The 21,058-nt window shown below is 51.4% G+C and overlaps 2 protein-coding genes across 3 annotated transcripts; one reads left to right on the top strand and one right to left on the bottom strand.

The window, feature by feature from the left end:
- The first annotated feature begins 470 nt into the window (after window positions 1-470).
- On the top strand, window positions 471-17,394 carry fscn3 (fascin actin-bundling protein 3). The gene is made up of 6 exons (XM_062982755.1): window positions 471-569; window positions 3,746-4,505; window positions 4,671-4,789; window positions 15,492-15,651; window positions 15,754-15,963; window positions 16,070-17,394. Exons 1-6 carry the CDS (start codon window positions 471-473, stop codon window positions 16,270-16,272), a joined length of 1,551 nt encoding a protein of 516 aa, XP_062838825.1. The 3' UTR covers window positions 16,273-17,394.
- On the bottom strand, window positions 16,384-20,584 carry LOC134299724 (transcription initiation factor TFIID subunit 4-like). Of its 2 annotated transcripts, none has more exons than XM_062983466.1 (2): window positions 17,990-20,584; window positions 16,384-16,534 (listed from the first exon to the last, which is right to left on the bottom strand). In XM_062983466.1, the coding sequence occupies exons 1-2, from the start codon at window positions 19,066-19,068 to the stop codon at window positions 16,384-16,386; spliced, it is 1,230 nt and encodes a 409-aa protein (XP_062839536.1). In that variant the 5' UTR covers window positions 19,069-20,584. The 2 variants fall into 2 exon arrangements, with proteins under 2 accessions (XP_062839536.1, XP_062839537.1); XM_062983467.1 differs by having other exon boundaries at window positions 16,390-16,534; window positions 17,984-20,584.
- Window positions 20,585-21,058: the final 474 nt, after the last annotated feature.

Raw genomic sequence — 21,058 nt, 5'->3', positions numbered from 1 at the left:
CAGGGGACGTTGCCCGGATGTTTTGATGTTTTTACCATCCTTGTGGGAGTCTTCTCTCATGTCCCCGCCTGGAGCTGGAGCTGATAGAGGGAGCTCATCCACACTCTCCCCAGGTGGGATTCGAACCTGGCAGCTTTCAGGTCAGCAACCCAACCTTCCAGTCACTTAGTCCACTACGCCACCTGGGGGCTCCTATGCTCAACCTGAGAGAGAGAGAGAGAGAGAGAGATGGGGCCCCGTCGAGGGTCACCCATCCGAGGCCTTTCGTGACAGGCAGGACGGAAGGAAGAAAGGAAGGCACCGGCCGAGCCCTCCCGACAGATGTCCCCCCGGCCTGTGCTTCCCAGGGAAGGGAGGAGGGGGCGGGAAAGGGAGCCCAGAGCGGGCGGGGGGCGTCACAAAGGCTGGGGGCGGGGCCTCGTGAGGGAGGGGCGTCTCCCTCCCCTCCCTCCGTCCTCCCTCCAGGCGCCATGGAGGTGGGGCTGGTGGACTGGACGGGGGGCTTCCTGACCGGAGAGCGCTTCGGCGGCGGCGTCGACGTCTCCGGCACCGCCCTCGGGTGGAAGCAGGTGCCTCCGCGGGGGGGGGGGGAGGAGAGAGAGAGAAGCCACGCCCCCCGCGGCCACGCCCCCGGGACCCCTCCCCTCTGCCCCTGCCACTCCCTCGCCCAAGGGCTGACTGCCTTGCCATTCGCCCCCAGCACCCTCCTCTCTCTCTCTCTCTCTCTCTCTCTCTCTCTCAAACCACTCCTGGTCTTTATTGACATTTCATCCCTTCCAATAACACTTACTTATTATTATTTATTTTCATTTATTTTTATTTAAGGAGCCCCCCCCCAAGTGGCGCAGCGGGTTTAACCAGTGAGCTCCTGAACTTGTTGACCAAAAGGTCGCAGGTTCAAATCCAGGGAGCAGGGTGAGCTCCCGCTGTTAGCCCCAGCTTCTGCCAACCTCGCAGTTCGAAATCATGCAAATGTGAGTAGATCAATAGGTACCACTCCGGCAGGAAGGTAAGGGCGCTCCATGCAGTCCTGCCAGTGGCCATATGGCCTTGGAGGTGCCTACGGACAACGCCGCCTCTTCAGCCTAGAGATGGAGGAGAGCTCCAACCCCCAGAGTCAGACACGACTGGACTTCACATCAGGGGAAACCTTCGCCTTACATTTCGCCCGTCTCACCCCAAAGGGGACTCAGGATGGATCATAGAACATACATATACACGGCAAACATTCAATGCTGATTATAACAGTGACAAGACAGACAACAGATACAAGTATTATATAGGCTTTTCCAATCTTTCGGCATCTTTGGAGGCTGTGTTCAATTCCGGCCCCTGGGAGGTGCTGTCACTCCACCTCCCTGCCAAAGAGCTTTCTTTGTTCATAAACTTCCTCCTTTTTTCTGATCAAAATGCTGAGCCTAAATAATACCTTCCCATTTTAATGCAGTTCCTATTTATCTACTCACATTTGTTTTTGAATTGCTTGGTAGGCAGAACTTGGGCTAAAGATCAGGAGCTCACCCTGACCCGGGCTACGAATTCTCAGCTTTCCGGTTGGCAAGATTTACTGCAGCTTGCATTATAACTCTATCCTGGATTTTATTAGGTCCCTTTTATTTGGGTATTTTGACTGATGATGATATTTTTATATTGCTGCTGAAGTCAACTGAATTGTACTTGGTGGTTGATTGATATTATTACTGCTGTATTAACTCTTGTTTTATTGTCTTACTTTGTTTTAATTTTTGTATATATTGTTCAATGTAATAATGCTGTTGTTTTTGTAAATTGTGCTGGTCGGGCCTTGCCCCATGTGAGCTGCCCCAAGTCCCCGTGGGGAGATGGTGGTGGGGTATAAATAAAGTTGTATTATTATTATTATTATTATTATTATTATTATTATTGGTGATTAGCCTGCTGAGCTAAAGCCCAGCCCGTCCTGTTAGCATGGTCACGACAGAAGAGAGAGCGATCACAATGGAGGCAACTACATATAAATTGTCCCTTATCAGCTCATTAATTCAGTGCCCAGCCTCCCGGTTGTTGTGAGATTGAACTTCCTTCTCTGTTGTACACATGCTCCATAATGTTCCAATGATTAACTCTTTCACAGCTAGCAGCATGGACAGAATAATTATTAGAAAATATGTTCATAACCTGTTATTATTACGATACCAATGTGGTTAGATATTGCTGCAGAGTAGCAAAAAACACAGAAGACTAGGGGTTTATGTGAGCAGAGGTAAGGAAAAGCAAAATAGCCAGCCTCCCTTTCCCTTTAAAGAGTCATGCGCATAAAATAAACATCAGAGACACCAAAAGTAAAATAGTAAAAGTATGTTTACTCACAATCTTGTATGATGATGGTCATACAGGTAAAACATCTTAGTTCCAAAGAATATAGTTCAAGATACAAAATATAGTAGGCCAGGATCATGCAGGGCCTATCTCCATCAGGATACTACATATCTCTTAGCATCATGGAAGTTAGAAGTTTGGATATAAGTTCATTGTTGCTGATTATACCAACTCCTGAAGAAGGGGACCCCCCCCCCCCCCCCGGGAACCCCTGGAGACTTGGGACTTTATTTGGGACTTTATTTGGACTTTTTTGAGAGCGGTGCTCCATCATTATTTTCTTCATTCTGTATACAGCAACATGACCAACCGTCTGTTTACTTCGTTTGGAAGATATTTTCAGTGACTATGTATCCCTGAAGTCTATATACATTGGAAACAATATCAGACTTAGATAACTTTTGTGTTAGAGCTGTTGCTGCTTTTCATTTTGTCTGGTACTACCGAATTGAGCTTTGTATGGGGAACTTTAATAATACTATGTATCCAATTTGGACATTATATTTTCTTTATGCATAGACCATCTTGTGTTTGTGTAGATATTTTGTATATTAGGATCAAGAGAGAGAACAAAAGAAAGTCTCCCCTTATATACCCCAAATTCTAAAGGTGTATGTAACTTCCTGTATGTCTCCATGAAGTATACTCCCCTTTCCCAGGGCTGTGGCGCAGACGGGAGAGCAAACCAGTTGCAATTAACTGCAATGAATCACTGACCAGGAGGTCATAAGTTCGAGGCCCGCTCGGAGCTATGTTGTTTGTCTTTGTCCTGTGTCAAAAGGCATTGAATGTTTGCCTATATGTGTAATGTGATCCGCCCTGAGTCCCCTTCGGGGTGAGAAGGGCGGAATATAAATCCTGTAAATAAATAAATAAATAAATAAATTTCCCACTTCACAGGTTACTAAGCAACAAACAAGGGTAAGGTTTTCCCCTGACCTTAAGTCCAGTCATGTCTGACTCTGGGGGTTGGTGCTCATCTCCATTTCTAAGCCGAAGAGCCGGCATTGTCCGTAGACACCTCCAAGGTCATGTGGCCATGGGCATGACTGCATGGAGCGCCATTACCTTCCTGCCGGAGCGGTACCTATTGATCTACTCACATTGGCATGTTTTCGAACTGCTAGGTTGGCAGGAGCTGGAGCTAACAGCGGGTGCTCACGCCGCTCCTGGGGTTTGAACCTGGGACCTTTCAGTCTGCAAGTTCAGCAGCTGAGTGCTTTAACACACTGAGCCACCGGGGCTCCTTAAGCAACAACCAAACAAACTACATAAACCATCCCACATTGAAAAGGCAGGCATGATTGCTAGATAACCCAACAGTAACTTAACTGAAACATTGGGTGTTCGTGCTGTATGGACGCGCTCTCTTCCCCCCCTTGTTTAGACGTGGCTGCTGGAGGCGGTGCCGGAGGCGGCGGGGCCGGGGGCGGGGCCTCCCCGGTGGTGGGCGTGCCTGCGTGGGCCCGGGGGGCGCCCCCTGGTGGCAGAGGCAGGCGGAGCGGTGCGGACGTCGCCGCTGCCGGGGGAGGGCACGCTCTTCGTGGTGGAGGCGCACGCGAGCGGGGCCTGGAGCTTGTGCGAGGCCGGCGAAGGCGAAGGCGGCGGAGGCGGGGGCCGCTTCCTGGAGTCGGACGGCGAGGACGTCTTCTGCGTGGCGTGCCCGCCTTCGCCGCGAGGCCTCTGGCTCCCGCGCCTGGCCGCCCCGGCCTTGGCCTGCCTCTTCCACCCGCCCCGGGGCCGCTATGCGCGCGCCGATCCCGAACTCTGCCGCGTCTGGGTCGACGCCGACGAGCCCGAGGGACCCCAGTGCGGCTTCTTGGTCCGGCGCGCAAGGGGCGGCGCCTGCGTGCACCTGGAGGCCTGCAGGCGGCGCTTCGTGTCCCGCGAGGGGCGCCTGGCCTCGCAGCCGTCGAGCAAGACCGCGCTGCTCCTGCGCCTGCGCCCCGGCGGGTGGGCCGCGCTCTCGGACCAGCGCGGGCGCCCGCTCTTCCCGCAGGGGCCCCGCGGACTCCTCCGCCCCGCAGACCCCGACGACGCCGTCGGGGAGGGAGGGGAGGAGCAGGAGTGGTTCCAGGTGCAGCGCCTCCCGCCCCGCGTCGCCCTCCGCAGCCCCGCCGCCGCCCGCTTCCTCTCCGTCCTCCAAGGCGAGTCTCCTTTGGGAAGGATGGGCTCACTGGGCCTGTTTTGGACTGCGCTAAAGCGGCTGAGGGGGAAAAGGAAGGGGCCTGAGGCTGTGAGGAAGGGTGGGAGTTGCAGTCCAAAACACCCGGAGGGACTGAGTTTGCCCATGCCCCTTCTGGTCTTCACAGGTGGTGACGTGTATGCCGGGTCCCGAAATGCCACTCCTTTGGGCTCCTTCCTGCTGGAGGCCGACCTCGATGGGGAGACCCTGCGCCTGCGGGGGCCGCACCAGAAGTACCTGGCCCAGGTGCGTCCCTTTCAAAGGCAGCCAACCCCATCCAGCAGTTTTGGGCCAACTTCAACCCTCCTCCAGGTGTTCTGGACTTCAATTCCCACCATTCCTAACAGGCGGTAGGAATTGGTCTCTATCCAATTAGACACTTAAGAGGTGAGGAGATCAAAATGTGTTGTTGAAGGCCTCTGAAGATTACTTTAGTCACAGGCCTTGAGTCTACACTGCCATATAATCCAGTTCAAGTCAGATCATCTGTATTTTATAGGCAGTGTGGAAGAGGCCTGATTGAAGCGGCCCTGGGTGCCATTAAATGGCTGAGTGGGTTGCTAGGAAACAAAGTGGGCGGAGTTTAGCCTTCTAACTGGCAGCAATGGGAAAAAACAATGATTCTTCTCCCTCTAATTCGGACTTTACTTTTCTTGTTTTTTTGATGTCTAAACACAGTGGGGATGACAATGTCTTTTGTGGTCAAGTTTCGTGGGTTTTGGGTGTGTAGTTTCGCTGTTTAAATTAGAAATGGTCAGAACATTTTTATATGTTTTATTGTGTTTTAGCGTATTGTTTATTGCTTGTTGTTTATACTGTTTTAATTGTTTTTAATTTGTCTTTTGTTTTGTATTATTATATTGTGTGTTGAGGCCTTGGCCTTTGTAAGCCGCATCGAGTCCTTCGGGAGATGCTAGCAGGGTACAAATAAAGTTTAATAAATAATAATAATAATAATAATAAACATTTTTATATATATAGAACTAGCTGTGCCCAGCCACGCGTTGTTGTGGCGTTGTCTGGTGGTGTTGGTGAGAACTTGTTGAGGCTGGATGTCAAGGACAGAACGCCACAAGATTCAAAGTAACAGAGTTTATTAGATTACAGAACTCAAAAATGCCCGTAAAACACAAGGGCCAGGCAGTTTTTGCCTTTAGGAGCAAAAAGGGGCAAAAGTAAATGTTCAAAAGATAAACCGGATTAAACCGGAGTTTAATCCGGGTAAAAACAAACTGCTTGCGTCAGCCTGGGTATAAACGAAACGAAAGCCAAGGAACAAAAGATACAAAGAATGCAACTAATTGGCAGCAGATTCCTCTCTGCTGCCAACACTGTGCTTAGAGTAACTTGCGTCGCTCCCCCACACACACAGCAGACAGGATCTCCAACACGAGTAAAACAGCCAAGGATTGTAGCAGTTGAGTAGACCAGTTCCGTTCCGTAGATCAAAGCCAGAAGCAGACGTTTGTAGTTTTTCCAAGTCCAAGAAGGGGGGGAAGACAAGCCGTGGTCAGTTCAGTCCGAGTTCTCAAAGCAGGAGATGGCGTCCGTCAAGAAGACGACGGAAGGTCAAGCTAATAAGAGTAAGCACAGGTTTGCACAAACAAATGCCCACACAATCCCTCCCGCCGTCTGACCCTGGATTCCAATCAACTTACGTCACAGCACAGGAAAGCACACAAGTCTTCAGGGAAGCGTCCCACACACACACGGATCCCAAGCGTTTGCCCAGATTACCTTGCCCAACGCAATTTGCAATTGCTCCCAAGCCCCATTTTATGCCAGTTACAAATCTTCATCACTGTCAGCTGTCCTCCTTAACCCGGGCGTTTCCTCATCACTTTCCTCGTCAGAGCTGGAACACCTCTGACTACGCCCAACAGCATCTCCAGCTGTGGATCCCGTCCCATCCCTCCAGCTAAGCCATGGGTCTAATCCTGAAGGTCCCCATTCATCTTCTGCCCCATCATGGCCAGTGGCCCCCAATTCCTCCCTTACCCGAGTCCAATCCATCTCATCCTCCTCTGAGCTAACCAGCCCCTCCTCCATTCTCTCCGTAAACCCTTCGAAAGACTCCTCGTCAGATGGTGCTGCAAATATGTCTCGCAGTCTTTTTCTCTCTCGCTCCTCGAGAGTATCTGACTCTCGAGGAGTCTTACGCCCACGTCTGTCAGTAACAGAGCCATGAGGCTCAATCATAACACTATCCCCTCTCACAAAGGCCTCCTCCCCCGATGGCGGAGAAGTGGCAGTGATACCCTCCGCTATAGCACCACGACGACTAGAGGTATCAAGTTTCAACAGTGAACGATGAAAGACTGGATGGACCTTTAAACTAGACGGTAAACGCAAACGAAACGCAACAGAAGAAATCTTTTTAACGATAGGAAAGGGACCCAAATACCGAGGCGCAAACTTTCCCCCAGCCTGTTTAATATGTTTGGAAGATAACCACACCAAATCCCCTTCTTCCAACTCCTCCCCTGCCTGCCTGTGGCGGTCAGCCTGAGTCTTCTGCGTTGCCTTAGCTTCCAACAGTAAGCGACGGGCAACATCATGCAATGCAGCCATTTCCGAAGAGCGGTACACAGGGTCCGAAGAGACCACATTGGTCGACGGCGCCACACCTCCCCGTGGGTGAAAACCATAAGTTAGCTCAAATGGCGTATGCTGACTAGACGTGTGCACCGCATTATTGTAAGCAAATTCCGCCACCGGTAACCACTTTACCCAAGCCGTGGGTTGATCTAAACAAAAACAACGCAGATACTGCTCTAAGAGCCCATTAACCCGTTCCGACTGTCCATCCGTTTGCGGATGGAAAGCTGAAGACACGTTTAACTTAGTCCCCAAACACTCATGGAAGTGTTTCCAAAAGCGTGACACAAATTGCGGAGCCCTATCTGAAATAATCACCTCGGGTGCTCCGTGCAAACGATAGATGTGCTTTGTAAATAGTAAGGCCAACGTAGGGGCCGCCGGAATGGTTGAACAAGGAATAAAATGAGCCAGTTTACTAAATAAATCCACCACCACCCAAATACAAGTATAACCCCCAGACTTAGGCAAATCTGAAATAAAATCCATGGAAATGATTTGCCATGGCCTCTCCGGAACAGGTAAAGACGATAACAACCCTCTAGGGCGCCCAACAGGCGTCTTACTCTGCTGACAAACGGCGCAGCTGTCACAAAAGCGCAGAATGTCTTGCCGCATCTTTGGCCACCAGTAGCTCCTGGTGATAAGCTGTACGGTCTTGAACCTGCCAAAGTGCCCAGCCATGGGTTCGTCATGGTGGGCTCTAATCACCTCCAACCTGAGGGTCCCTACTGGTACGTAAACCTGCCCCCTACGCACCAATACCCCGTCTTGATCCTGGAGATGCGGCAGTATGGTACGGTTACCTGCAGAGAGCAGCATCAGTTGCTCCTGAGTCCACACATCATCCTTCTGAGCCTCAAGGATCTGGTCATGTAACCCAAGCTCATTATCTACAACACACAGAGAGGCAGTAGGCAAGATGGTCTGACATACTACCTGCTCATTGGTCTTAAATTCCGGCTTGCGGGATAAAGCATCGGCCCGCAAGTTTGCCTTCCCCTCCACGAACTGTACCTTGAAGTTAAACCTGGAGAAAAACAAAGCCCAGCGGATTTGACGCTGGTTTAACTTCTTTGCTGTTTGCAAGTGCTCTAAGTTCTTGTGATCAGATCTGACCACGATCTGGTGCCGTGCCCCTTCAAGCCAGTGCCGCCACACCTCAAACGCCACCTTAATCGCCAACAACTCCTTCTCCCATATGGTATAGTTCTGCTCGAAGGGTGTTAGTTGCCGCGAGTAAAATCCACAGGGACGCAAGGTCCCTGAGGAATCCTTCTGAGACAATACAGCCCCCAACGCGTAGCTAGAAGCGTCCGCTTCTACCACGAACGGTCTGTCAACATCAGGATGGGTTAGTATGTTGTCCGATTGAAAACTAGACTTTAGTTGTAGAAACGCCTCGTGAGCTTCCCGCCCCCACACAAATGGCTGTTTCTTGCGCAGAAGCTGCGTCAAAGGTACCGTGAGCTTTGCAAAATTCGGAATAAACTCCCGGTAGTAATTAGCGAAACCCAAGAACCTTTGTACATCCTTCTTAGTCTTCAGCTCCTGCCATGAGTTGACGGCGTCAACCTTATGTGGGTCCATTTTAAGTTCCCTACCTGACACTACATGACCTAGGAACTCCACTTCAGGCACATGAAAGACGCACTTGGAAGCCTTGGCGAAAAGCCCATTAGCCCGCAGTCGGTGCAGAACCTGCTTGACATGTTGACGATGTTCTTTCTCGTCCTTAGAAAAAATCAAGATATCATCCAAATAAATCACTAAAAATTGGTCAATTAGGTCCCTGAACACATCGTTCATGAACCTCTGGAATACCGCAGGAGCATTACAAAGCCCAAAAGGCATGACTCGGAACTCGTGGCATCCGAAACACGTGTTAAATGCCGTCTTCCATTCATCCCCTTCCCGTATACGGATTAAGTTATAGGCCCCCCGCAGGTCAAGCTTGGTAAAGACCTTAGCCCCTTGCACCCTTGATAACAATTCCGAGATTAAAGGGAGCGGGTACCTATCCCGAATGGTGTATTTGTTTAGGATCCGATAGTCACAGACCAACCTAAGTTCCCCAGTCTTTTTGGCTACAAAGAATACCGGTGCCGCAGTTGGAGAACTAGATGGGCGAATAAACCCCTTGGCTAAATTTTCATCTAGAAACTCCCGCAAAGCTTGCCTTTCCGGTACAGTCAAGGCATACAGCCTCCCTGCTGGCAGTTTCGCACCTTCTGCCAACTTGATGGCGCAATCATATGGCCTGTGCGGTGGTAATTTGTCCGCTTCTCTTTTACAAAATACATCAGAGAACTCCCCATACTCAGCAGGCACTCCCTCCATATCAGAATGAGTAACATTTAGAGTGCAACAGTCCTGCCTCTTTAAGATCACTTTACGTGTTGCCCAATCTACATGTGGGTTTACTACAGCTAGCCAATCCATCCCCAGGATCACATCATATCTAGGCAAGCTCGTAATATCCCACACAAACGTTCCCGTTACTCCCTGCACCTCCCACGTTACTGCTGAGGTTTCATGGTTAACCACCCCAGTCTCCAGCAGTCTCCCATCTGCTCCTTCCACCCACACGTCGCATGCCTTGCGCACTCTAGGAATGCCATGCTTCTTAGCAAACTCAATATCTACATAGGAGACCGTAGCCCCTGAGTCCAGCAGTGCCAAAGTAGAAACAAGTTCCCTTCCCCCAACAGATAATGTAATGGGTACGAAAACATGCTTCCTCCCCTCAGTTGACTGCTTGAGGAGCCCTAGTGCGTTGGACTCACGTCGCACTAGGGCTGGCCTTTTCCCGAAAGCTGGGAAGGTTTCACATTACAATTTTTGGCAAAATGCCCAGCATTCCCACAGTACAAACACAAGCCCAGCTGCCTCCTACGGCTCTTTTCCTCTGTAGACAGCTTTTTAAAGACCCCAAGCTCCATGGGCTCTTCCCCCATCACCACAGGTGCCCTGGTTACATGCATGGGTGGCGCACACATTGCTTTTGAGTGTTTACGAGCCTCGAACCTTGCGTCTAAACGCAGCACCTTAGCTACTAAGGCGTCCCAGCTTTCAGCCGGCTCCAAGCGTGCTAATTCATCCTGGAGCATATCACTTAACCCGGCAGTAAATAAAAGCATGAATGCATTTTCCCCCCAATCCAGCTGGTGGCGATACAGGTTAAACTTATTTAAGTAATCCAAAACAGTCCCCTTTCCCTGTTTCAACCGATACAGAGCCCACCCAGCGTTCTCCGTGCGGAGAGGATCCCCAAAAGTATCAGTTAACAACTTTTTGAAATTATTCAAATTGTCCTTGACTGGGTCATTTCCCAAAATTAAATTAGTGGCCCATTGTCCTGCGGGACCGGTCAACAAACTCAAAATAAAGGCCACCTTGCTAGTGTCTGTAGGAAAAGCATGAGCACTGAGCTGAGAAAAATAAAGCTCCACTTGTGCCAAAAAGGTTGGCAACTTGCACCTGGTTCCGTCAAAGCGTTCAGGAGTCAAAACATGTCCTTTCACAGCCTGAGCTGTTTGGCTAACGGTAAAAGCCGTTTGCAATTGGTCTACTTTGGCCCTTAACTCATCCATCGTCTTCCTGACGGGTTTATTGCTGCAATAAACTTTTTATGGCGTTGGGCAATCTGTCAAGGACAGAACGCCACAAGATTCAAAGTAACAGAGTTTATTAGATTACAGAACTCAAAAATGCCCGTAAAACACAAGGGCCAGGCAGTTTTTGCCTTTAGGAGCAAAAAGGGGCAAAAGTAAATGTTCAAAAGATAAACCGGATTAAACCGGAGTTTAATCCGGGTAAAAACAAACTGCTTGCGTCAGCCTGGGTATAAACGAAACGAAAGCCAAGGAACAAAAGATACAAAGAATGCAACTAATTGGCAGCAGATTCCTCTCTGCTGCCAACACTGTGCTTAGAGTAACTTGCGTCGCTCCCCCACACACACAGCAGACAGGATCTCCAACACGAGTAAAACAGCCAAGGATTGTAGCAGTTGAGTAGACCAGTTCCGTTCCGTAGATCAAAGCCAGAAGCAGACGTTTGTAGTTTTTCCAAGTCCAAGAAGGGGGGGAAGACAAGCCGTGGTCAGTTCAGTCCGAGTTCTCAAAGCAGGAGATGGCGTCCGTCAAGAAGACGACGGAAGGTCAAGCTAATAAGAGTAAGCACAGGTTTGCACAAACAAATGCCCACACAATCCCTCCCGCCGTCTGACCCTGGATTCCAATCAACTTACGTCACAGCACAGGAAAGCACACAAGTCTTCAGGGAAGCGTCCCACACACACACGGATCCCAAGCGTTTGCCCAGATTACCTTGCCCAACGCAATTTGCAATTGCTCCCAAGCCCCATTTTATGCCAGTTACAAATCTTCATCACTGTCAGCTGTCCTCCTTAACCCGGGCGTTTCCTCATCACTTTCCTCGTCAGAGCTGGAACACCTCTGACTACGCCCAACAGCATCTCCAGCTGTGGATCCCGTCCCATCCCTCCAGCTAAACCATGGGTCTAATCCTGAAGGTCCCCATTCATCTTCTGTCCCATCATGGCCAGTGGCACCCACTTCCTCCCTTACCCGAGTCCAATCCATCTCATCCTCCTCTGAGCTAACCAGCCCCTCCTCCATTCTCTCCGTAAACCCTTCGAAAGACTCCTCGTCAGATGGTGCTGCAAATATGTCTCGCAGTCTTTTTCTCTCTCGCTCCTCGAGAGTATCTGACTCTCGAGGAGTCTTACGCCCACGTCTGTCAGTAACAGAGCCATGAGGCTCAATCATAACACTGGATGGCCATCTGTCAGGAGTGCTTGGATTGTGTCCTCCTGCGTGGTAGAAGGAAGTTGATCTGGATGATCCTTAGGGGTCACTCCAAACCTTAGGATTGTATTATGATGTTTTTGTTGTTATTATTATTAGTAGTAGTAGTAGTAGCAGTAGTAGTAGTATTGAGAGGCTGGTGGCCATCTGTTGGGAGTGTTTGGATTGTGTCCTGCATGGCAGAATTGGATTGGACTGGATGGCCTTTAGGGGTGTCTCCTAACTGTCTGATGCTATGATTCGATGTGTATTATTATTGTGCAGATATTGGATGGCCATCTGTGAGGAGTGGTTGGATTGTGTCCTCCTGCATGATATAAGGAAGTTGAACTGGATGATCCTTAGGGGTATCTGCTAACCTTAGGATTGTATTATTTTATTATTATTATTATTATTATTATTATTATTATTATTATTATTATTATTATTATTATTAAGAGGCTGGGTGGCCATCTGTTGGGCTGAGTAGGTTGCTAGGAGACCAAGTGGGCAGAGCTTAGCCTTCTAACTGGCAGCAACTGGATAAAAAACAATTATTCCTCTCCCTCTAATTAGGACTTCATTTTTCTTTTCTTTTTGTTGTATGAACATAGAGGCATGGATGAATGGTTGTGTTGCCAAGTTTAGTGTTTCTGGGATGTGTAGTTTTGTTGTTTTGTCCTAGGCCGAAATTTCATCGCCCTTTTATATATATAGAAGAAGATAGACATTTCTGATGATGTTGTTCCAAAAGGCTGCAAATGGATGATAGATATTTTTCTGGCCTGAAACCTCCTGGCTTCATCTCTTCCTTCCTGGCAGATGCTGATTCTATGTAATTGGTGTTCCTAAACACAAGCAGCTCTGGGTTGACTTCCTACTTAACATAAGGATACCTTGCAAACATTTCCTGAACTTAAAGAGCCATTGTCTCTGATTAATGTAAACACATTGTTTCTCCCCAAAAGTTCAACAGGTGATCATTGTCAACAGTTCATCAATGTCAGCAGTTTGGCAACTTTTAATTACAGTCCATGAGTCTAGTTGTTTTCCAGGCCTCAATATGTTTAGAATGGTGTCTCCAAAATTATAAACTGAGGCACCTAACTTTACCACAAAAATCTGGGAAAACTTTGACTCTAGTATAAGCCAAGGGTGGCAAATTTCAAAAATAAAAATAGATACCAATACAATTACATTAATTGATGCATCAGTAGGTTAAATGTTTTTGAATATTTACATAAAGCTCAAATTTAAGATAAGACTGTCCAACTCAGATCAAATCATTATTCTCATGTTCTTCAATGTAAATGTCTTTCTTTATTTCTTTATTTATTAGCAACATTTATATCCCGCCCTTCTCACCCCGAAGTGGACTCAGGGCGGCTTAGAAGTTATATTTACATACAATATATTATATTATTAACACAGCACAATAAAAGCATTATATATTGCTATATTGTACTATAACAGTGTATTGTAATATTATTAGTAATATTACATGTACTATAAATATACAATTATAATAGTGTATTATTATTATTATATTGTATTACATCATGTATTAAATGTGATTATGTATCCTTTTAATAATAATAGAGTAAAATAATACATGTAATACTAATAATAATAAATACAGGAAAATAATACATGTAATAATAAATAGAGTAAAATAATAAATGCAATAATAAGAAGAAGAAGATCAGAGTGAAATAATAAATGTATTAATAATAATAATAAAATGGAGTAAAATAAATGTAATAGTAGCAACAATAATAGAGACAAATAATAAATGTAATAATACCAATAATAACAGAGAAAAATAATAAATGTACCATATATTCTGGAGTATGAGCTGACCCAAATATAAGCCAACCAGGACCCTCACCCGAGTATAAGCCGAGGGGGGCTTTTTCAGTCTTAAAAAAGGGCTGAAAAACTAGGCTTATACTCGAGTATATACAGTATTAGTTCTCATTCATTCATCTTTCATACAATTCCATTCAAACCATACACCATATTTCATTGTGACAGTATAAACTTAGGAGAGTTTGCTTTTTAAAAAAGGAACTGGCAGAGTTAAGCTTATCAAAGCAGTTAATCACAGCACTCGCACACATGCACACAACCAAAATGTATTCAGTGTGCCAAATCAAAAACACCACATCAACTGGTTGATGTCATAAAACAGTTTACTCATGAAAGCTTGTGCAAAGGATCACACAGGTACAGGTAACTTCATTGCAGTATATCAAAAGTACATTCCAAAAAGGATAAAGAACAAAAGGTAGATTTCTCGGCTTGAGCATAGGCCCAAAAAGCAGGCCATGCTGCCTGCAAACGACACAACTGGACCTGAACTGGAGCAGAACTCAAACTAAGAGAGCACACAGAGAGAGAGAGAGACAGGGGAACAAAGGGGACCCCTCTTTTACAACTTTTAACTTCAAAAGGATTGTCAACCACCTTTCTAGAAGATGCTCAAAGACCCATGCAAATGTTAATTGGGGGGTGGGGGGGTAATCATAAAACTGATGAGAAGGAAGAGAGGAAAGACAGGACATACAGACACGCCATTATGATTATTAGTTCCCCAACAGATCAAACGCCAGGAGAGAATGCTACCAGAACATGGCCATAAAGCCTGAAAAATTCACAGTAATCCCTAACAGATTTATTTGGACAAACATCGGTGAGGTTGGCAATGAAAGTGCCGCACCACTGAGCTGCAACTTGGCCCTTTCATTTCTAAAGTTTCTAAGCATGTGTGGGCAAGCTTTTTCCTTCTCTGCTTCTTTGTCCTTCTCTCACCGTTCTGCTGTTTTGACCAGCACAGAGGCCCATCCTTCTTCAAAGTTACAAAAGACTGTCTTGAACTGCATTTCTATATAAGAGAGTTAGGGCCGACCCCACAATAGAATTGAACCAAACTTGGCACACAGAACTCCCTTGACCAGCAGGATATACTGGAAGGGTTTGGTGGGCATTGGCCTTAAGTTTGGGAGTTGTAGTTCACCTACATCCAGAGAGCACTGTGGACTCCAAACAATGATGGATCTGGACCAAGCTTGGGACAAATACCCAATATGACCAACTTTGAATACTGGTGGAGGGGGGGTTTTTTTTTGGGGGGGGGGAGAGAGAACTGACCCAACATGATGGTAATTGTGGTTCTCCCTGCATCCAGTCACAGCAGCAGGAGGGCTTTTGGTGGGAGGATTCGCCATGTGTTTCCAAAAAGGGCAGGCGGAGAGATCTTTAGCCCAAGACCATCAGAAATATGTGTTTTCTGTGACCCCTTTGGCACCCCCTCGCGACCCCCCCCCCCGGGGTCCTGACCGCCAGGTTGAGAGGCACGGGTGTAGCTCAACCCTGGGAGGTGCCGCTGGCCTGCGGAGGGCGCAGTGAGCGGGCGCGCGAGGGCGGGGAGGCCCTTCTTCTCCCAGACCGAGTGCGCGACTGGGCTCCCTCCCTCCCTCCCTCCCCTCAAATGTGCCTCCTTTCTCCCCCCCCCCCCCCGCTCCCTCCGTGGCCTGCAGCGGGGCTCCGGGGCGGTGAGGGCGGACGGCGAGGCGCGGGACCCGGCGACCCTCTTCCGCGCGCTCTGGCTCTGCGGGACCGTCTTCCTGCGCGCCGCCGACGGGCGCTTCCTGGGCACGGGGCCCCGCGGGAGGGTGCGCGCCACCGCCGCCGAGCCAGGTGAGTGTGCGGGCGGGGCGGGGGGGGGGCTCTTCCCTCGGGGGGCGTCCCCACGTGCCCCCTCCCTCCCTCCTCCTCGCTTCCTCCCTCCCTCCCTCGCAGGCCCCAGAGAGGAGTTCTGGCTGCGCCTGGCCGACCGGCCCTTCGTGGTGCTGCGCGGGGCGAGGGGCTTCGTGGGCAGCCGGGGGCCCCCCTCGCCCCCCTCCTCCCCCCCGAAGCGGGGCCTCCTGCTGCCGCCCCTCCGCGGGGACCTCCTGGAGCCCGACGTGGTGGAGCTGCTCCCCTGCGCCAGGGGCGTCTACCACCTCCGCAGTAAGAGGCGGGGGGCGGGGGCGGGGGCGGGGGTTGGGGTGGGAGGGGCGTGGCCTGGCCCCAGAGGCACTCACCCCCCCTCTCTCCCTCTCTCCCCCCCTCTCAGGCCGCGGGAAGGGCTTCTGGGGCCTGGGCGCGGAGGGGGCGCTGTTCTGCGGGGGGCGCGCGGCCCTGAACTTCTGCCTGGAGCTGCGCGGCCCCCACCGCCTGGCCCTCCTGGCCCCCAACGGGCTGTACGTGCGGGGGGACCACCGGGGGGCCCTCTGCGCAGACGCCCACGACCCCCACCAATGCCTCTGGGAATTCTAGGAGGAAGGACACGAAGAAGGAAGGAAGGAAGGAAGGAAGGAAGGAGACGCCCCAGGAAGAGAGAGAGAGAGAATAAAATACACCGCCCCCCACACACCACGAGGTTCACAGTCAGTCATTGAAGGCCCCAACTTGCAGGGCAGAGGTCAAGGCAGGGGGGGCTTCCTTCCGTCGGGGGGGGGGGGGCAGCAGGGGCACGGTGGCACGGCCACTTCCTCTCCGGACCAGAAGCAGCAGGAGGAGCCGGAGCAGAGACCCCCTCCTGGGGGAGAGCAAGAAGGGGGCGGGGTGAGGGGGCATTCTGGCAGGAAGACCCCCGAGCGGGCTCCCCTCCCCCTCCCTGTGGTGATGGAGACCCCAGCCCCACCGAGTGTCCACAGTGCAGCCTGCTTTCCGCTTTAATGCAGGAAGCAACGCTCCTTGGCTCCACTTGGTTCAGGGGAAGGCCAGCTCACTGAACCTGCGCTAAAGATTCCCAGTCGCCAAGTGTTGGCACAGGTGCTCTACTACCAGGCCTGGGCCCACTCTGGCCCTCCCTCCAGGTGTTTTGGACTTCCCACTCCCCCAGTTCCTAACAGGCCCCCCCTTCTCCCCCCTCAAGAAAGGAAAGGAAAGGAAAGAAAGGCTTCAAACGACAGGAAAGGAAAGAGATTCCACCTGAACATGAGGAAGAACTTCTGGCTGTGTGTGTGTGAGAGAGAGCTGTTCAGCAGTGGAACTCTCTGCCCAAGCGGGAGTGTGGTGGAGGGAGGCTCCTTCTTTGGGGGCTTTGAAACAGGCTGGATGGCCATCTGCCGGGGGTGCTTTGGAGGCGATTTTCCTGCTTCTTAGCAGTTTGGGGGTGGACTGGGTGGCCCACCAGGTCTCTTCCAACTCTATGATTTGAGGCTTTTAGGAATTGTGGGAGTTGAAGTCCAGAACACCTAGAGAGCCGAAGTTTGCCTGTGATGGCCTTTCACTGCACCCCCACCTTAAAATATATACAGTAGAGTCTCACTTATCCAAGACTCATTTATCCAAGGTTCTGGATTATCCAAGGCATTTTTGTAGTCAATGCTTTCAATATGTATTGTGATATTTTGGTGCTAAATTCATAAATACAGTAATTACAACATAACATTACTAACGCGTTGAACTACTTTTTCTGTCAGATTTGTTGTCTAACATGATGTTTTGGTGCTTAATTTGTAAAACCATAACCTAATTTGATGTTTAATCCCTCCTTATTAACCAAGATATTCGCTTATCCAAGGTTCTGCCGGCCCATTTAGGTTGGATAAGTGAGACTCTACTGTATATAGCTGGCCAGACCTGTAGCCGGGATGGTGGTGGTGGTGGTGGTGGTTAGGGGTTCAACCCCCCCCCCCAAATTTTTCAGTTAAAAAAAAACTTGGTTTACTCATGGATTTTAACTGGTTAACCAAATCCCCATGCAAAGTCTATGAGACGCAAAAAATTAAGAGTCCCTCCAGGCACTATCTCAAGCAGATATTGACAGGTCTGAACCCGGGGGGCGGGTGGGTCAGGGGTTCAACCCACCCCGAAATGTTCAAAACCACTCCCGAAATTTTTTCTCTCTCTACGGCCCTGTATCTGGCTGTAAAACAGAATAGCAAGAGAACCGGATGCGACGGGTGGTGAACATGCCCCGGTTCCCTTCCCGCTCAGGTGTGTCGCCCCCTCCCCCCCCCCCCCCGTGGGCCTTCCTTACCCTTACCGGGGTCCTCGGGGTCCAGGGCGGCCTGGGCTTCCCTCCGCCGTCGAGCCCTCCGGTTGGAGAACCAGGCCTGGGGGGAGGAGAGGGGTCAGCGGGGGAGGGGCAGTCGAGGCCCAGGGCCCGGGGGGAGGGGGAGGGGGAGGGCGACTCACGGTGACGGCGGGGAGGGGCAGCCCCGCCTCCTGGGCCAGCTTCGCTCGCGCGGACGCCTCCGGGTAGGGGCCGCGCTGGAAGGCTGCGGGAGGAAGAAGCCCCTTCGAGGAACAGGGACACCCTCGGAGGCAAGCATGTAGCCAGGGAGGGGGGCTTGAGGGGCTTCTGCCCCCCCCCCCCGAAATTCTCAAGGTGGTTCTTGAGAAGGCCTTACATTTATTATTTAAACTGTTATGTTTATTCATATCATGATCTGATCCCCATGCTCCATATATTATCCCATATGAATGGGGATATTGGGACAATGATGCAAAAGGTTTGCTAGGGTAGACCCTCTCCCGCTCAGACTCAGCCCCCCCCCCCCCAACCAAAATCCCAGCCCCTCCCGGAGCAAAATCCTGGCTACAGGCCTGCTCGGAGGTTGCCGTCCAGGCGCCCGCCTGCGCCCCGCTCTCTCTCTCTCTCTCTCTCTCTCTCGCTCGCTCGCTCGCTCGCTCACTCACCCGCCTCGAGGGCCCGGCGCTGCCGCGGGGAGAAGGCCGTCTTGCTCCGGCGGGGGGGCCGGGGGGCGCCCCCTCCACCTCCTGCCAGGCAAAGGGGCGGGGCGTGAGACATTCCGCCGGGCAAGCCCCGCCCCCAGACCCTCCCACTCGGGGCCCCTCCCTCACCTTCCGACGCAGGAGGAGGCGGGGGGCCCCGCGGGACCGGGACCGGGGCGCCGCTCTCCAGGCTCCGGAGGAGGCGGCGGATGGAGGAGACCTGGGGAGGGAGGGAGAGAGAGGCGGGAGGAGGAGGGGGAGGGCGAGGAGGAGGGAGCCCTGGGTCCCAGGCCCCGCCCTCCCTGGGGCCTCGTGACCCCCACCAGGCCTGCTTCGCCCCCCCCCCCGCCCCCGCCCCCCCCCCCTGCTCCTTCCTCTCTTCCCCATTGCACTCCCTGACACGAAGCGTTTGGCTCCTGGGTTCTCAAGGTCATTATTTCCTCACGGGAAGAAAGTTTATTTAAACTGCCCAAAGTTGATCTTTGTGGTCGTTTAAAGGTTTGCACACTGAAAGGTTTGGAATGGCCTATTTTCATTCAGGGAAATTATGTACAATAGAGTCTCACTTATCCAAGTTTCGCTTATCCAGTGTTCTGTATTATCCAACGCAGTCAGCCTTGTCAATGTTTTTGTTGTCAATGTTGCAATACTTTGGTGCTAAATTCGTAAACACAGTAATTACTACATAACATTACTGTGTACTGAACTGCTTTTTCTGTCAATTTCTTGTAAAACATGATGTTTTGGTGCTTAATGTGTAAAATCATAATGTAATTTTATGTTTAATGGGCTTTTTTCTTAATCCCTCCTTATTATCCAACATTTTCGCTTATCCAATGTTCTGCCAGCCGGTTTATGTTGGATAAGTGAGACTCTGCTGTATTATGTATTTCGTGGTTAGCATCTTTGTGTGCTCTTTGTAAGCCCATCCCAGTCCCTGGGGGAGATGGTGGGGAAGAAATAAAGTCTCATCCTTGAAGTGCACAAGTCTCTTGTGCCATCAAGGGTCCGGTCCTCAACGAGGAGCCAGGCCAGAAAGCTGAGGGATCCCTCCCCCACATTCTTATGCATGTTTCCCAAAAGGGCTTTCTCTTTCTCCCTCCTGCCAGCCACTCCCCCCCCCCCTTTGATGATGTAGCAATGGAATCCTATGAGGCAACTTCCATTTAAAGTTTTGCTGCCCTGGGCTGGCCCTGCGGCCATTCGCCTTTCTTTCTCCCTGCGAGGAGGGTGCACATTGGGCCCCTCCCTCGGCAGAATGCAGCCGCATGGGCTTTTTACCCTTTAGAAGATGAGATTAGTAAGCTAGTGAGCTCCAAGACCTTTCCTACCCAGAATGCATTTCTATGCCTGGTCTGGATGAAGGAAATGATAGGACCACCCTCCGCCAGGCAGGAAAATGGAATTTCTCGGACATCACCGCTACTTGCAAAGTAAGGACGACACCATTAGACAGAAAACAACACTTTCAAACCAGGGAACGTGGTCGGATTTTGTGACGTCTAATGCGATGGCGTGGAAATACCCTTCCCTGCAGCCCGCCACTCGGGAGGGAGCGGGGCCGGGGGCTTCCACACTTCTGGCCGAGTTTGAGCCTTTGGCTGTTGGAGAGCAGCTCCCCAAACACCCCCCCCCCTAGTCCGCAAGAGAGGGACCCCCTCCCCTTCCCCCTCCCTACTTACGCTGGGCAGCGCCGCTTCGTCGGGGCAGAGGCCTTCTTCGCGGAGGCGCCGTCGCAGGTCCGGGGCGGAGGGTCGGGTCGGGGCGCCGGGGGCGGCGAGGAGGGCGGCGAGGGCGGGGGCGGCGGCGGCGGAGGAGCGGGGGCGCCCCCCTCGGAGCGCCCGGGGCTGCAGGGACCCCGTCCGGCGGAAGCGGCCCAGGATCTGGCTCACGCTGCCCTCCGAGACCTGAACGCCCAGGGGACGGCGAGGGGGTGAGGGCGGGCGCGGTCCCCGGAGCCCCTCCCGCCCCTCCCTCCCCCTCCCTCCCCGCCCCCTGCCCCGCGCTGACCTTGAGGCGCCGGGCGATGCGGGAGGGGCTCTCCCCGAGGGCGGCCAGCAGCGCCATCCTCCGCCGCGTGGCCTCCGGGAGGGGCGCGCCCGCCACGAACACGCCCCCGCGCTGGTTCACGCCCCACGGCCCCCCTGCCAGGAGGGAGAGGGACAGGAAGGAAGGAGGGGGCACTCGTTGGGGTCTCTAAAATGACACTCGCAGCGACGGGATAACGAGAACCATGCCTGACTCGGATCACCCCACACTATCCCCGGTCCCATTTCTCACCTCCGCTGCGGACTTCGCTAATCCAGCTCGGAGTTTTGGGCTGCGCTTGACGGCACACGTGGACGCCTTGAATGTTATGTTTTGGGGATAATCCCCT

This window comes from Anolis carolinensis, chromosome 5, assembly GCF_035594765.1.
Source record: "Anolis carolinensis isolate JA03-04 chromosome 5, rAnoCar3.1.pri, whole genome shotgun sequence".
Taxonomy (NCBI): domain Eukaryota; kingdom Metazoa; phylum Chordata; class Lepidosauria; order Squamata; family Dactyloidae; genus Anolis; species Anolis carolinensis.
This window is presented reverse-complemented; position numbering and strand designations above follow the sequence as displayed.